The sequence below is a fragment of the Hippocampus bargibanti genome, linkage group LG06 (genome assembly GCF_051943395.1).
Source record: "Hippocampus bargibanti isolate YZ-2025 linkage group LG06, ASM5194339v1, whole genome shotgun sequence".
NCBI lineage: Eukaryota > Metazoa > Chordata > Actinopteri > Syngnathiformes > Syngnathidae > Hippocampus > Hippocampus bargibanti.
In genome coordinates, this window is record NC_142739.1 from 14,491,016 (window position 1) to 14,507,423 (window position 16,408).

At 39.1% G+C, this 16,408-nt stretch overlaps 1 protein-coding gene across 2 annotated transcripts; it reads left to right on the forward strand.

The window, feature by feature from the left end:
- The first annotated feature begins 1,235 nt into the window (after window positions 1–1,235).
- Window positions 1,236–16,308, forward strand: LOC148896587 (transcription factor E2F3-like). 2 transcript variants are annotated; one of them, XM_088999474.1, is made up of 8 exons: window positions 1,236–1,763; window positions 3,463–3,583; window positions 5,488–5,618; window positions 7,216–7,304; window positions 8,456–8,614; window positions 10,615–10,729; window positions 11,903–12,041; window positions 12,366–16,308. In XM_088999474.1, exons 1-8 carry the CDS (start codon window positions 1,482–1,484, stop codon window positions 12,638–12,640), a joined length of 1,311 nt encoding a protein of 436 aa, XP_088855600.1. In that variant the 5' UTR covers window positions 1,236–1,481; the 3' UTR covers window positions 12,641–16,308. The 2 variants fall into 2 exon arrangements, with proteins under 2 accessions (XP_088855600.1, XP_088855601.1); XM_088999475.1 differs by lacking the exon at window positions 1,236–1,763 and adding an exon at window positions 1,924–2,105.
- The last annotated feature ends 100 nt before the right edge of the window (window positions 16,309–16,408 follow it).

The window sequence follows — 16,408 nt, forward strand, 5'->3', positions numbered from 1 at the left end:
CAGAGACTATTACACCCGCGCTGCAAGAAGGAGAGGTACCGCCTCTCGTTCCTACCGACTGCTGTCAGGCTTCACAATTCCCAATGATCACATGTGAAAAAAAAAAAAAAAATGGACACTTGTAAATATGGGTTGTTGCAATATATCTAAATGCATTTCTTGATTCTGCACTATGTACAGTTTATAGAACGGTTTTTGCACATCTACATTTGCACAGTATACAGTTGACATTTTTATTTTGTTATGCTTAGAATATCTTGTTTTCTATCCTTTCACTCCCACCCCAACCCCATCCCTCTTCAATTGCTGCTGTGGACTGCAAATTTCCCCATTGCGGGACGAATAAAGGTATTCTGATTCTGATTCTGAAGATTGAATTGAATTTGAATTGAATACATACTTTAGACTATTTATTCATTCATTTATTCGTTTTCCGGTCTGGTTTATCTTCACAAGGGTGCTGGAGCATATCCCACCTGTCTTCTGACAGTAGGCTGGGGAAACCCTGAACTGGTTGTCAGCCAATCGCATGGCACACAAAGGCGAACAACCATCAATTACCAATTTGAAGTGTTATCAGCCTGCCATGCATTTTTTTGAGATGTGAGAGGAAACCGCAGTAATATAAGATAATAAACCTTGATTCGTCTCATAATGGAGAAATTCCCAATGCACAGCAGACAAGTTATGAAAGTCAGAAGTAGGACAAAAAAAAACAACCCCAACAACAACGAAAACCCATTGAGGGCTGGGGAGAACATGCAAACTCAACACAGGGAGGCCAGAGCAGGATTGAACAATCAACCTCTGCAGTGTGAGTTCAACACGTTGACCGCCAGGCCGCGTGAGTTTTTTTATGTCATTTTAATATATTACACATTATATTGTTACTTCTATTAGTATATCGATGAAAAGGTTTCTTCGGCCGTATGCATATCGAGTTTTCGAGTTGAGGACATCTCCAATTTCAAAAATATTGTTTTGCATCGTGAGTCGTTCGTCCCATCTAGCGGCCCAGTTGGGGATTACGGTGCGCGTGACAAGTGACGTTACCTGTTTACAACTGCCAATGAGCACGTGGCGCACATGATTCTACGACGTAATTGGACAGAAACTCCAGAAAGGGGGCGTGGACTGTGAAATGATCACCCAATCGTACTCAGCATGTAAATTTCATTTGAAATCTTCCCGGGAAATCTGAGTTTCGCGGGAGGGCTCATGAGCGCGTAAAGCGTATCCCTTCATTCATCAGGCCGTTTCCTGAAGCCATTTCTCGACTGAGGAAACGAGAGTTGCGCTACTTTTTAATCCATTGCATCTGCCTAAATGCACGTACACGGGGACAACTACTTTTCACGAATAGATTATTCAGACTTTTATCTTAACTTCGGTCTGATTATTTTTGTAAAAATTACGGTGGATTAGCAACCAGAGCGTCTTGGAAGTGTCGAGACAAGAAAAAGGGGCTACCCGAGACCAAGATGAGAAGAGGGATCTCTTCGGCTCCGGACAAAGTGATTTTAGCGGGCGTTGGAGGCTCCCATCTCGACAATAACATAATTTTGACAGCCCTCTCGGATCGTTTAAATCCCACTCAAGCAAGCGCTACTTATATCCAAATAATAACGACCCCACCGCCTTGCAACGTTTCTCAGACATCGAATGTATGTTTATCCGAGCCACCGATAAACAACATTTACACAACACCTCAGCCACCATCAGCAAATGGAACAGGACTGCGACCTGCCTTGGGAAGACCGCCGGTAAATTCGCAGAACATCATATTTTAATGTATTTTGTGTGTTACTAACAATCTGAAACGCGACAAAAAAAGCTAGCCTGTTCAGCTTAGCCGAGCTTGTTGTTCTGCCACCTAGCTGCTAGCCACTTTAGCCACATAGCTAACTAACTACCATTAGCTAAGTTCTCCAAGTGAACTCCCATTGAGTTTAAGCAGGATTGGATCAAAATGGGATGTTTTACAATTGTTTGATGTTCACACGGCGTCCGCTCGTGTGCCAACAGCTCGACGTGCTAACTTCGTGATGCTTTTGAATTCGCCTCAGCCTCGCAGCAGATGGAAACACTGGAAAGAGATGAGCAATGTTAGCGATGGCCTAGTGGCTGCTCTCTTAGTCTTTAAATTTGGGGGGTTGGGATGTTCATCTGGTATTATTCCTGCACGATTGTGCACTCGTACCCTTTGGGTGTATTTTGTTTCTATTCTACTTAATGCAATCGCTCTTTATTCATCTATGGCTTCACCTCAAGTTTGACGAACAGTCGACAGCGTCATATTGTCGACTAAGATCCAAGTTGGATTGAAGCATGAAAATGAGTTAGCTGTCAAGGCTAGTTGCACAGTGGACGAGGCAGGGAGAAATTCTTCGTTTTCGAAGCCGAATTAACAAGTTGGAACAAGTGTGGACGCTTAGTGACTCCACTGAATAAAGTGCAACATGATGATGACTTTATGAGTGAAAGTCGAGGTTGTTTCTCTTACTGCTACTTTACGCTTTTCCCGACTCTACTATCTGTACAAACCACACGAAAAAGTGTACGGTTTATTCGGGTGTTGGTTATTGTAACTGTTTGTGGTCTAAACTGAAAATTTCTCGAGCTACACTCGCGTGAACGTGAGGCCGGAGCCATGAGCAGACGGAGTGGGAAGCTGCTTGCTGGTAAAATGGCTGACATTTAGACTGTCAACAATGGACGTGGTACTTACTGACAAGTTTGTAAAAAATGTGCAAAAATTGATTCAAACGTATGTGTCCTCAATTACAAATTTTAAGGTGGGGTGCATTTTCCAAACATCTGTGTCACCCCGTTGCCCACCAAACACACACAAGTGAACATGCAGGTAGAAAAGTTTTGGAGGCTTCTAGGAAAACCACAAGGCCTTGAAATGGTAAAAACCCTAATGCAAGGTTGGGGTATTAAAATCAAGAGCATTTTTGTTTAATACTTGTCACAAAATACAGTTTTAAGCAAAACCTGATTAGTTACTGTACTTGGTTTTTCCTGTGAGGGAAATTACATCAGACAAAGTGATGTACACTGTGTCCTTTTCTAGGTAATGTAATGCAACCCGAAACAATTTCAAATATCAAATACGTGCTTGTAAGATGTGGAATTGTCTGAAAAGTTACAGTGAGGTTTGAAATCAAATGCGTTTGCAAGAGCAATTGTTTCAATGATACAGCTTTGTTTAAATTATTGCACATTAAAAGCAGTGGAACATGTGCGATGCTCAAGTTGTACTCACTGTTAGCGTACAATCAAATAAAACCTTTGTCTCACAATCAAGACATTTACAGCAGCGAAATTATGAAAAGGGAGAAATCAAAAGACAAAAAGTACACATGTACCTGAAAGGAGAGATTTTGCTCTCAAATATAAAATGTTTTGACGTCCAAAGCTTTTCCTCTGCCAATCTGTCTTTCCATATGCTTTCTGCAGGCCAAACGGCGGCTAGCTCTCGACGATTCTGACCACCAGTACCAGTCGGAACCATCGAGGACCCCAAGAGGCAGAGGAAGTGCTACATTGGCTAATGGAGTCTATTTAAAAACACCAAAAAGTAAGACCTTTTTATATGTTGCGGCAAATTATCATTGAACCTTCATTGTACCAGTTTGACACATTATTCAAGAAAAGATAAATGTGAGAGGAAAAACAGATTTGCCTTCCTGTTTTCTACCAGTAATCTTTATGCAGGATGCAATGTTCCTCTGTAAATCTTAGGCATATATTTCTTTGTTTGTTCTCTCGGCATCAAACCCCCAGACATTTCTTTTGCGGGCTTGATTGAAATCCCATTTGATGAGAGAGCAAAAATGTGGTCATGTGGCCGGCCCAAAAAAAGCATTTTTTTAGTGTCCAGACAATGGCCATCATACAAAAATAAACCATAAAACATTTTATGTTTGCACTGCATACGGGAGGCTTAGGGGCTTCGTTTTGAAAATAATTGATCTACTCCCTCTTTGTGTTTGTGTGTGCGTGTGTGTCTGTGTGCGTGTGTGTGTAAAGGTAGTGTCTGATTGATATTTGACTTACTTTTATTGTTTCTCCCTCATACAATCTGCTGAAACTTTGTATCTAAAGTTGTTTATTAGCCGTGCCTGCACCGAGATCTTTTTTTTTTTGGGGGGGGGGGGGGGGGGGCAGTTATATTTTCGATTGTGCTAAAAGTGTGTCGAAGAGTAATAGAGTATTCCATTGTCGTTCAGAATGCACCGAGCAATGTCATTTAACATCACTTAGTGGCAGTATAAATGTTTAATATTTGTATTGAATTAGGTTAGGGCATGTACATGTTGTATGTTGCTGTGTTCCGTAATACTTTTATTTTGTGCCACGGTAACATTTTGCTTTTGAAAAATCCCATGTCTCGCCACTAAACAAAACGAAATGTCATTGGCATAGATTGTGAACGAAGATACACTTGTAATTCACAACTCATTTTAAATTTGATACTTTCCCCCAGTTCCCCTGATTTATCTGTCATGGCACAGAACTGTGACATGGAATCCTTGTTGTAATTACTTCGTTTTTCTGTGTTTTGTGGTTACGGATGGCATACACTGAACTAGTTTGTGCAGTACATGCAAAAACGTATTGTCAAGTGGCACAAAGAGGTCTGATCAGTTGCCGCAATGCTCAACTGTTTTTCATTTCATTGTTTAGTATTTATGACATTTTTTTGTATTCAAGTTTACAACATTATTTTTTTCTACTGCCATAGCCTAGGTTAATTACAAACGTCACCTTAACCTGATGATCCTCTGCCTCAAGGGTGCCCAATCCATTTTTGACCAAAGATTTACTTTTCAAGCAGCCATTCTCACGTGATGACCCATGAATGCACAAGGTTGCCACGGATCCTTAAATTTAATTAAAAAAAACATTAAAAAATGAGTAGTAAAAACATTTCTTAATTGTCCTTAATTTTCAATGAAAGCTTCTAAAATAACAACAAAAATCCTTAGCAATTAACACCAGGTTTTCATTTAGTTTGTGTAATTTGTGTCTTTTCACTCAACCTTTCCATTAATAGTTGTCATAAAATGTGCATGGCGCTCTTCCCCTCACCCTCCGCTGTCTGAATACACGCCTTCCTGGTTCCCTCTCTGCTTTTCCCGCCGTCTCCGATCAGTTCCAATGATGATCACGTGATCACTTTTGGTAGTTTTCGTGCCAATTTGCCAAATACAGGGTGAACTGATTGCCTCTAAAAATAAAGATCCACCCTTACTTTGGCCCAATGAATTGAAGAACAGCTTAGTGACATGTGATTTTCTGTTCATTAAATCCACTGTGAATCACCTGCTGAATGGAGGAAAAGTCCTTAATAATGGCTATACTAGCCCACAAAGACTGACTTTGTGATGAGGAAATCACTGCCCAAGTGTGAAATCTGCCCAATAGGCTGGCATGCAAGAAAGCAGGAGTTTTACATGTTATTTTGCTCTCTCATTGTAGCGCCCAAATCTCCACCAGAGAGGACGCGGTATGATACCTCCCTTGGCCTCCTAACAAAGAAATTTGTGGATTTGCTCGCCCAGTCTGTTGATGGGGTTTTGGACCTAAACCTTGCTGCAGAAACTTTACAGGTACCCTCCACCTGAAACCGAAGAGCTGCGTATTGACCGTATTGTCCCCATTGTGGGACGAATAAAGGATTTCTGATTCTGATTGTAGATTCTCTCCTGGCCACATTAGGTACAGTAAAGAACATGGTGGTAAAATGGCAATGAGAAATATCGCAAAATACTTTCTTTCAATCGACATGGTCCACGGACTACCTTTGATTGCCATTATTTGTCCGCATTCTCCATTGCCACACTGAACCAATTATGTAGCTGAAAATATAGAGCCATGGCAAATTAGGTTGCTGCGCACAGCACGGCGGCAGCTCATGGTTGTGCTGCAGCAGCAATAGAAGACTGCTAAAAAAAAAGAAAATGATTGTTTCCTCAAAAGAAATGACCTAAGACGCAAGCAGAGGCCCAACGCTGTTGACAAATATAGACCGTAAATTAGGCTGAATTTATGTTCTCACAATGATAGAGGAAACTTCCATTTTGTTTTTTAACCACCTGAAGCAGAGCACAGGTATCAAAGTCAAGGCCCGACGTCCAAATATGGCCTGCCTCATCGTTTTATTCGGGCCGCAAAGGCAAATCAACCAAGTCAAGTGCCATGATGCTTGCTATAAAGTCCCAACCAAAATTTCAAATCCTCGTATGTAAACCACATTAACAGCCATTATTCTTGACTTCAGATTTGAAAACTAGTTATTCATTAATTTGTTGTGCGTTCTGTATGTAATATGTGGAGGAAATGAATCATTCTAGTGGTTTGCCCAAATTCATAATGGCCCCCTGAAAGGAAACCGTGACTACAATGTGGACCGTGGCAACAGATGAGTTTGACACACTTGCTCAAGGGCATGCTCTGGGTAAGACTTTACAATGTCATGCCGCGGCGAAGGCAGATAACATCCCCAATTGCTCCCAAGAACAGCAACAACTGGCAGTTGTCCAAATTCTCCATCACCATGCTTTTTGATTCAAATGAATAATCATGTTAAGAGATACATTCATTAAAACAATCTAAGTGAAACACAAGTCTTGTAAATGTATTTGACAAAACAATAGATTTGCTCACATTTCCTGTCTCTCATAAATCTGCTTCAATTCCAAGCCACAACTCCAAATGCGCATCCGCGCTACGCGCCAATGCTATTTTCTTCTCATCATCGATCCCTCAAGCCATGTATTCATCCAGCCGCAGACCATCCAACACTACCGACCTCTATGCTGAAGAAAGCAAAAAAAACAAAACGAAAACATAAGCGGCCCATGGCAGTCCAACAATAAATGGTGAAATGACAGACATTTCTCACAATCAAAAATAGTGCTGATGTATGTGTGCTATTGACATGGTGCTACCATCAAGCACAGTCTCCTTCTTAATGAATGTCGTGGCCAAAAAAATGCTGAAAAACAGTCCACATTCACTCCACACAATGCAACAACAAACGCAACGTAACAAAACAAGCAACAATGTCAATGTGCAAACGCTAAACAAATGAAATGATTTAGTTTTTGATCTTTGTGCTTGTTTTGGTAATTAGTGTTGTTAGATGTGTCATTCAGCATTTGATCTAACAAACATTCAAGTAATGTTTTTTTTCCCTGCGTTCAGGTGCAGAAAAGAAGGTTGTATGACATCACAAATGTACTAGAAGGCATTCACCTCATCAAGAAGAAATCAAAGAACAATATTCAATGGATGTAAGTTGCCATGCCCACTTTAGCTGAAGGCAAAGGTGTCTCATAATCAGAATCATCTTTATTGGCCAAGTGTGTAGAACACACAAGAGATTTTTCTCTGGTAGAACACACTGATTTCTTTCTTTCTATATTTTTTTTTTGCTGATATGTGACCCACATTCCATGTTTTTATTGTTTTTCTGAAAATCAGAATTTTATTTTCCCCCTAAAAAATCTGTTTTTTTTCATATGTGGTCCTAAATCGGATACATGTACTGTAAACAATTTTATTCGTGAGGTGGCCTTTGTCTGAATGTTGAGGTTGCATTTATTAGACCTATACATCAAACCTCAAGATGGAGGACACTGATTTGCTGTGGCGACCCCTTGAAAGGAAAAGAAGAGGACATCATCAGTATGAGCTTTTTTTGTAGATAAAATATCCTGTGACTGTAAAGTGTCCTTGAGAGTTTTTAAAGGCGCTTATAAATGAAATGTATTATTATTATTATTATTATTATATGAGATAAGAAATTGTAGTCCCGACATGGCGGACGATTTTCCATCCATAACCTTACCCCTCCCTATCTGTCTGACCTGCTTCAAATATCCGTTCCCTCTCGGTCCCTCAGATCCTCATCCTCCCTTCACCTCTATGTGCCCCCTGCCCGTCTCACCACGATGGTATGCAGAGCTTTCAGCCACTCTGCTCCCAAACTCTGGAATTCACTACCACCCAACATCCGTAATATTGACACCCTCCCTATTTTCAAGTACCACCTCAAAACCCATCTGTTTAAAATTGTTTTCAATGTCTAGTTCAATCTGCTATTTTATTATTTATCATTTTATCTATGGTTTTATTGTTGTGTGCTTTGTTTCCTTGGGTGTTTTGACAGGCGCTTGAAATTAAATGTATTATTACTATTAACTTTTGTAAACACTATGTTGTGAGTGACATTTTCTCTTCTTCTGCACATGTGGCTCATTACAGCTTCACTTTTGGTTCACTTCCCACACAAAGGCCAACGTTCATATGCAACATGAATATTTACAACCCAAAATAGTGGTTTCACTCAAAAGCCTAATTTGAGCATTTTCCTTTTCTCCTTACATGTATTGGACATCATGACTGCAGAAGAAATATGTTTCTAATCACTTGGTGTTCACAGGGGCTGTAGCCTGTTGGAGGTTGAGGGCTCACTGAACCAGAGACAAAGGCTGACAGCAGAGGTTTCTGCGCTGGCGGAAGAAGAGCAGAGACTTGAGCAGCTCATCCAAAGATGTAGCCTGGACGCAAAGCTTATGAGCGAGTCGCCGAGCAATGAGAAATATCCTTTTGTATTTATCTATTTATTTATTTAGTTATTTATTTTGTTTGTTTAATAAGTGCAACAAGGATTAGACAATGCCCTACTTTTTCCACAAAGAAATGTTTAGACCTGTGGTGGCACAGAACATATTGCACAACAGGGTGACCCAAAAAGATGCGTACCCATGAAAATTTCAATTGTGGCTTTGATTAAAAAGCTACTTATTTCAAATTACAACCACACCTTATTCAGTTTATGAAAGACAATTCACCAGAGTTCCAGCTATTTCTGTCAATTTTCAGTCAATTTATGGCTTTCCCAAGATGTGTTCCAAATGTCCACCATTTTGTTGCAAGCAAACCTGTACTTGTCTGACAAAGTTGTCAATCAATTTTACACACTCCTCTTTCAGGAGGGTGACCCAAAAAGATGTGTCCTACTATGTCCCTCGCTACGGCAATGTTTTCTCCCGAAAGAGGAGTGTGTAAAAGTGATTGGCAACTTTGTCAGACGAGTACAGGTTTGCTTGCAACACAATGGTGGACATTTGGTCTTCCATGAACTGAATGTGTGGTTGTAATTTGAAATAAGTACAGTAAAGTCTCGTTATATCGATATCGGTTACATTGATAATACTGCTTATTACGATACTATTTTCATTTCCCGGCCGGATTTCTAATCTTTATGTATAATTAGTTCCGTTTAGTACGATTCATGGTTACTATGAAAATCCGGTTACTACGGTGCTCTTTTTCATCTCTCGCCGGCCATTTTGCTATGTTTATATCAATACAAAAGCAGTTTAAGGTGAATTGATATTTGCTTAGGGGTTTCTATACAGTACCACCATTAGCGAAATCTGTATCGGTCGCGCCGTTGGTCACGTGACTTGGTCAGGTGACCAGCTCCCGTGTCTTGCGTAGTGTAGCTGACGCCATTTTCTACCAGCTTCCGTGTTTTGAACTGTCATACGCGAGCACAATAAAAAAGGCGTAGCAGAGCTTATATACAGTACTGTTGTTCAACACAAATTTAAACCGTGGGGAAACGTAAGAATTGTAACCTTGGAACAAAGTACAAGGCAATAGTGGCTGTCGAGGAGAATCCAACAAGGAGCAAATCCTCCATCCGAAAGAGTTCGACGTGCCGCCAAATACGTCATCAACGAAAGTAATGTAAACGTTGCAGTTTTTGTTTTCCATCCATGTATTTAATTGTCTTGTATTCAGATATCTTTATCGCTTGCAACAATCGCTGTTTTTCATGTTTGTACATGCTGGCGTTTGTGGTTTCGTGTGTATAGAACAACGTGAGGATTTTGCATTGGTTGCATTTTTGAAAGGAAATAGTCATTAAAAAAGTGTAGACGTTTTTATTTTATGCATACGTTTATTTTTCACTTCAGTACTGTACAAAAAGCATGCTAGATACGCAATCCATGAACCCAATGATAAAATTACATGCCTTATCAAAGATCCCCCATACGGATATATATTTTTATAGGATTTTATCAGGATGGATATATTTTTTCCGAGTCCCGAGAATATTGATATAACGAGACTTTACTGTAGCTTTTTAATTACAGCCACAATTACAATTTTCATGGGTACGCATCTTTTTGGGTCACTCCGTACTTGAAACCCACTTGAATATTTGTTACCAAGAGAAGATTGATCTATTTTGGTTACTAGATTAATTGTTGCAATTTTCAGTTATCTAATGCATCCCATGTTTTTAGGAGTGGGCTACAAGTCTGTACTTGCATTGTCTATCAAGTCCTGTAACCAGAATATGTGCATGTACCATGTACTTATCACACTTATCAACGTAGCTTGGCTTTGTCTGCATAGAATAAGCATAGGTTCATCCCTGTTTTATTTATTTCTGAATTATTTTGAAGCTTTCAACTTGGACTTTTTCCCTTGGTGTCACAAAACTAATTGGACTTGCATGTCGGTTTCAGCGTTGGAGTTTTCATGTTCTAAATTTCCGACATTTTTCTTTGACCGGTTGACCACATTTGCATATGTCACATATGAAGACATCAATCAACTGGGAAACCTCCACGATCAGACTGTTATTGTTATCAAGGCGCCCACAGACACAAAGCTTGAAGTACCAGATCCTGATGAGGTATGTTTACTGACCATCCGCTATGTCATTCTATGTTAAGAATGGTGCTACGTTGTGTTTTTGGGATGTGGCCATACAATACCACTGTGTAGTACTGCCAGAACTTGCACTGTTACACTACCTTTATGATATAATATGCTAAGTTTCAATGATGATTTTATATTTTCTGTCTTTTTACAATATTACAGCCTCTGTAATATTATACAGATATAATACAGTATTACTGGATTTCTCTATAGCAAGAGAGTGTTGGATTAATGAAGCTTGATCAAATTAAGTGGAAAGAGAAGATACATGATTTAAAAAAAAATATTTTATTTTAGTTATTTGAGATATTATTACTGGCCCGTTTGAGCCTGTGGTGGTAAACTTGGCTTCACCTGACCAGCTCAGAGTGGCCCTGTACAGTCATTCATGGACAATCCTGGAAAGAATTTTCAGCGACAATGTTTTCTACAAAACACACTGTAGGCATTCTGGATATTGAACATTGATTGAGCTTCAATGAAATGTATTCATCAAAACGTGTTAAACATGTTTTGCTCAGACTTATTTTTGACCAATCCACCAATGAAAAGTCTGATAGGGCATTGACTCTGTCAATCAAAATTTTATAAGCAAGGTTTACATTGGCAATAAACACATACGCACACAGTATTTTTTTAATAGTGTAAAATTATTAAAGAAATTAACATTCTTGACAAACAACCAACCCTCCTTACACCATGCAATCACAATAGAGATCCAGACCTACCGCAAACTGGTGCCCCTTTGCCCCTCTAATAAGTGAGAGTCCAAGTCATATATTCATCTACTTGTGCAAATATGACCAGTAAATTTGCCAAATTTGCCACTCTACTCCAAATAACAGTTAGTGTGTAGCCCTGAAAATCACAGCCACCAAAATGGAGTACACATCATTTGGATTTGATCAACTTAGCACAACAAAGGCCATTGGGCAACCATCAGAAGATGGTCATGAGTTTGACTTCGAATGAAAAAAAATAGTCATCTTGTAACAATCCTCAATCAAACTGTTGTATTGATCACTGGTTCCATGCTGCACATTTTGGAATATTCCACATTAGTGGGAAACTGTTCTGCAATGTTATACATTATTCTCTCTTTCAATCAGCTCTTTTCTTATTTCAAATGTGATCTTTGTCTCCTCAGAGCCTATCCATCCACCTGACCAGCGCAAGAGGGCCGATCGAGGTTCTGTTGTGTCCAGATGAGAATGACCAGGGTAGTCCGGTGAAAAATGGCGGCATGGACATCAATGGGAATTCGCCTTTCCTCAAAGTGCTTCAAGGTTCGCCAAACCCCAACCCGCTCAGACATGACTTGGAAGATCAGTCAAAGTGGCTGCCATCGTATGGAAAACTGCTTGGAAAATGTCTTGCAATAAGTTAGTTAAATCCCGCATCTAAAAGGGAGGTTTGAATTATGTATTGTATGTATTATTATTGAATATTGTAGCACATATGCATTGGCGGACATTCATTTAGAAAATCCGTAAACAAAAAATATCAAAATGACAGAAACAGGTTTTTGAGACATTTTCTATTCAGCAATAGAATTTCAGTCCAACTGATGAAAAAGATGAATGATTAACCATTACTTTTATGCATTGCAGATCCCACCATCCCAACCACGTCCCCAGGCACTTCCACCACTGTGTCTGTCACCACTCTGTCTCCAATCTCGTCACCGTACACCAGTCTTCTCCAGCAAACAGAAGACCAGATGCCCTCATCGCTGGGGCCCTTCTTGAACCTGGGGCCCCCTCTTCTGGAGCAGGATGACTACCTTTTAGGATTGGGAGACGACCAAGGAATCAGCGATCTGTTTGACACGTGTGACTTTGATAGGATGCCACCGCTTGGTCTGGACGACCTCCTGTGCAGCTAACGCTCGCTGAGCCGCATCTTGAGCAGTGAGCTGAAAGACGCAGCTTTCAGCTTGGAGGCCGATGACTGTTGCTAGTATATGTTAATCCTAAATATAAGGAAGTTAAAAAAAGTCTGTTTTCCCCTCCAGTCCCCAGGGAGACGAAACACCATGTTTATTCATGGTGTCCCAAAAAGAGATTCAGGTGAATATATCACATCTCAGGCTCTGGGAGGACTCCAGCAAAGTTTAAGGGAGGTTCTAGGTACTTAAAATGCTTTAAGAGAAATATAAGCCTTTATTAATAAAAAAAAATGCAGTCACCAGTGTAAGACCCACACGAACAGAAAACACTATTTGGCATGCGGAAGGAAGTTCGGAAGAGTTTTATTCTACAAAATAAACACACACACTTTTAAAAGGGAAGTCCAAAGTGTTCTTGATTTGTTCAATGCACCGCCAGTCATTGAAACACTGAATCCTGACATTGCATTTGTGCAACATGAATTAAGCAGAAAAAGAAAAAAAACATTGGCTCAGTTAATGACCATCGTGGCTCCCCTGTTCTCTGGGTTTGGTCATGCAATGTCTGCACGTGGAGTCCTTCGGCACGTTGACGTCATTTTCAGCCAACAGCAAGTGGTCATCCAAGGCAAAATGGCCACTCCACGACATGAACAAAATGTCAGAATTCACTGCTCCATTCATATCCCACAAAGGCAATAACCACTCAGAATGCCGTGTTTTGATGGCACCAGGTTCATTGAACATACTGTAATGTTAATACATTTTTTTGTCTTGAGTTTCCCTTTAAAATTTCACGTCAGTTTGGATATTTAATGGGTCGCTGGTGCAAAGAACTGATTTGACTTCCAAAAGTTCAATGTAAGCCTGACAGTAAATGTCAAATTTAATTTAGTATCACCCTTTACGTGAAGCTTTTATTCGGATAGATAATTCTGACCCTTGACAATGCTTGAATTTAGCTTAACGGATTACTTAATAAATTTAAAACCCATCCCTCTTCTGTGTATCACACACCTCTGACTCCACCTCCACGTGACGTGACCTATTTGGTGTTTTCTGCAAAGCTGTATAAGACCTTTCTAGTCGAGTAAGATTTTTAGGTTACCATTACATCTACTGGATTTTAAAACCGTTAGAATGAACCAGTAAAATGTTAGTCTTACATAGATAAGCAACCACATTGAATGAAACAATTTCCTCGCCCGTAGTCAAATTATATAAAATTCACTTCTTGACCGCCAATGCTCTTGCTCCCAGTGGCTCATGATATTTGATAGCATCTGATGGTAAATCACAATTGTTTTGTCTGATCTGAAGCTCTGGAAACCCATGGCTGCAGGTTGTATTGCTGCTGTTCGTATTAACTTTTTTGTCGATCTAGTGTGTTTGTGTAATTGTGTGTGTTTTGGGTCACAAGATCTTGCTTGCTCAAGAGTAAGCCTGCCAGGTGGATGAATAAACAGTTTTCTACAAATGTTATGTGCACAAGGTATCATGGGCTACCTCTCGATGTTTGACAATACAGTAGTAATTGGGCAGAGGAGTAAATGTCACTGTAGCTTAGTATTTCCTTGAGGTTACTTTGATGTGTTAGCAGTGAAGAGCTTGTATATCCGTCTCACTTTTGTCCTAACTATATGTCGCGTACTTTGATGGTCACGACATATTTACTGCAGGACTCATTGCCCCCGACCCCCTGATTAGTGCCATTTATTCAACCCAAAATATTTAGTTATTGATGACAACCCCCTACAATACCTTATAAGCTCTTGAAATGGCCAATGCAAGACATGACTGTCTCCATGGGACTGGGATCAGTGACTTGTGTCCACTGCTCAAATGTCTACCTTTACTTCTCTGACACTGTGTGTCGGTTTTTACATTTTTTGACTTTACTTTTATCTTAATTTTAGTGTTTTTTTTGAGTCATTAGATACCTGGTATCCCCCTCCCATCCCATAGCCTTTCAGAGTAGAAAAAAATGTGTCTCTATCGAAAATGTGTAGAAAAACCATAACTTTTACCACATTTAGTTCCTCCAGTCTGTGGGAAGTACGGTGGAGTATTTCGGCCAAACTGAATAATTGTTGTTGGAAAGGAAAAATACAATAACAACAAATTCACAGAACTCCCATAATGAAATGAAAAGCTTTACAAATATAAATCTTTAAAACACCTTAGTTCAATGGTAGAACATATTTTGTAAAACAAGACGGATTATATGACTACGGAAACTCTTGTCTCTTCCCAAAAGCCAACGGAAATTAACATTCTTTCGTCAGATACATTCTGTGAAATTGAAGTGTTTCTAACAAATATTTCAAGACATGGCTGATCCGAGACAAGTGGCAGTTTCATTTGTTGAAATGATAAGGTTTATTATTTTAACAATTCATTTTTTGTCATTGTGGCTTTATTTTAAATTTATGACATGTTAAAATTCTGACTTGCCTGTAGTAAAATTACAAATTCAGTTTTTTTTCTTTTTCTTTTCAAAATGGCCTTAATACTCCCTTGTTTCCAGAAACAGCCAACATTTCTGAATCTGGTCACAATGTTTTATCTGTTTTTTGTGGAGTTGAGACCTGGGGTTTGGAAAGATTGTGCCTTTCCATTTGATTCAAAAGGAATGTTGATATTTTTGTAAAGCACAGCCTATAGCATTGCTTTAGGGCTGTCACAAGCAAATATTTTTTAGAAACAATTATTCAAATTAATCCATTAACATTTTATTTTTCATTTAAATGTGTTTCAGAACATTTTCCCCCATTGACTGTTTATTTACAAGTTATTGAGATTTATTCGGTATTGTCTCGTAAAAATGAAAACAAAAACAATATGCAAGATAACAGGAGAGAGTTATAGTTAAATATCTAAATGGAACTGATTCACTAACTGGTCTGGTCATTAGTTACTTCAATTGAATATTGCAAATATGTATCTTATTTTGATTTACCACAATAATGTGTCTGCTTTCTTGAAACACTATTTAAACCACAGTACAATTACTATTGAGAAGCTTACATCTGGTGATTTAGACAATTGTACAATAAAAAAAAATAATCTATGATTCAATTATGTATTTGATTATTAAAATTAGTGTCCATTTGATAATCTATTGTTGATTAATTTTGACTCGCCCACTACATTTCTTACTCAAAGTCAGATAACTAAAATGATGATCGCAAATGCCATTTGTTCTAAAGAAAATATTCCAAAGAATTAGAATATTCTTTATTGCCAAGTACAGTATGTAGAACACACAATGAATTTGTCTCCGGTGGAGCACGCTGCACTAGTTTAAAAAAATGTTCATCCAAGTCATAAATTCAAACAGATTTTCACCGCCAAAACAAAATACTAAAAAAAATATAAATACAAGACAGCCAGAGTCAACTCAATCCTGAAACTCAAAGTGATATTTTGCTTTTTCTAATTTGGGTCGATGCTTTGCAAATTTCCCCATTGTGGGACGAATAAAGGTATTCTGATTCTGATGCTTCTTGGTCTGGTCTAATGTTAGTGTTTGGCTTTTGTTGTTTACGCTGTGAACATTTAACTGTTGAATGAGGAATTGTGGATGTATATGTTGGGGCGGGGAGGGGGGTGAAATTGGCGTTTTCTTTTGTACTCTCAGACTTTGTAATTGAACATTTGAATAAAGTAAATAACCGAGCGATATTTTTTTGTTTCGTTATAATAAGCAAGCACACTGCAGATAAAAGCACGGATATGTTTCTCATAAGCTTGGAGCATGCAGCC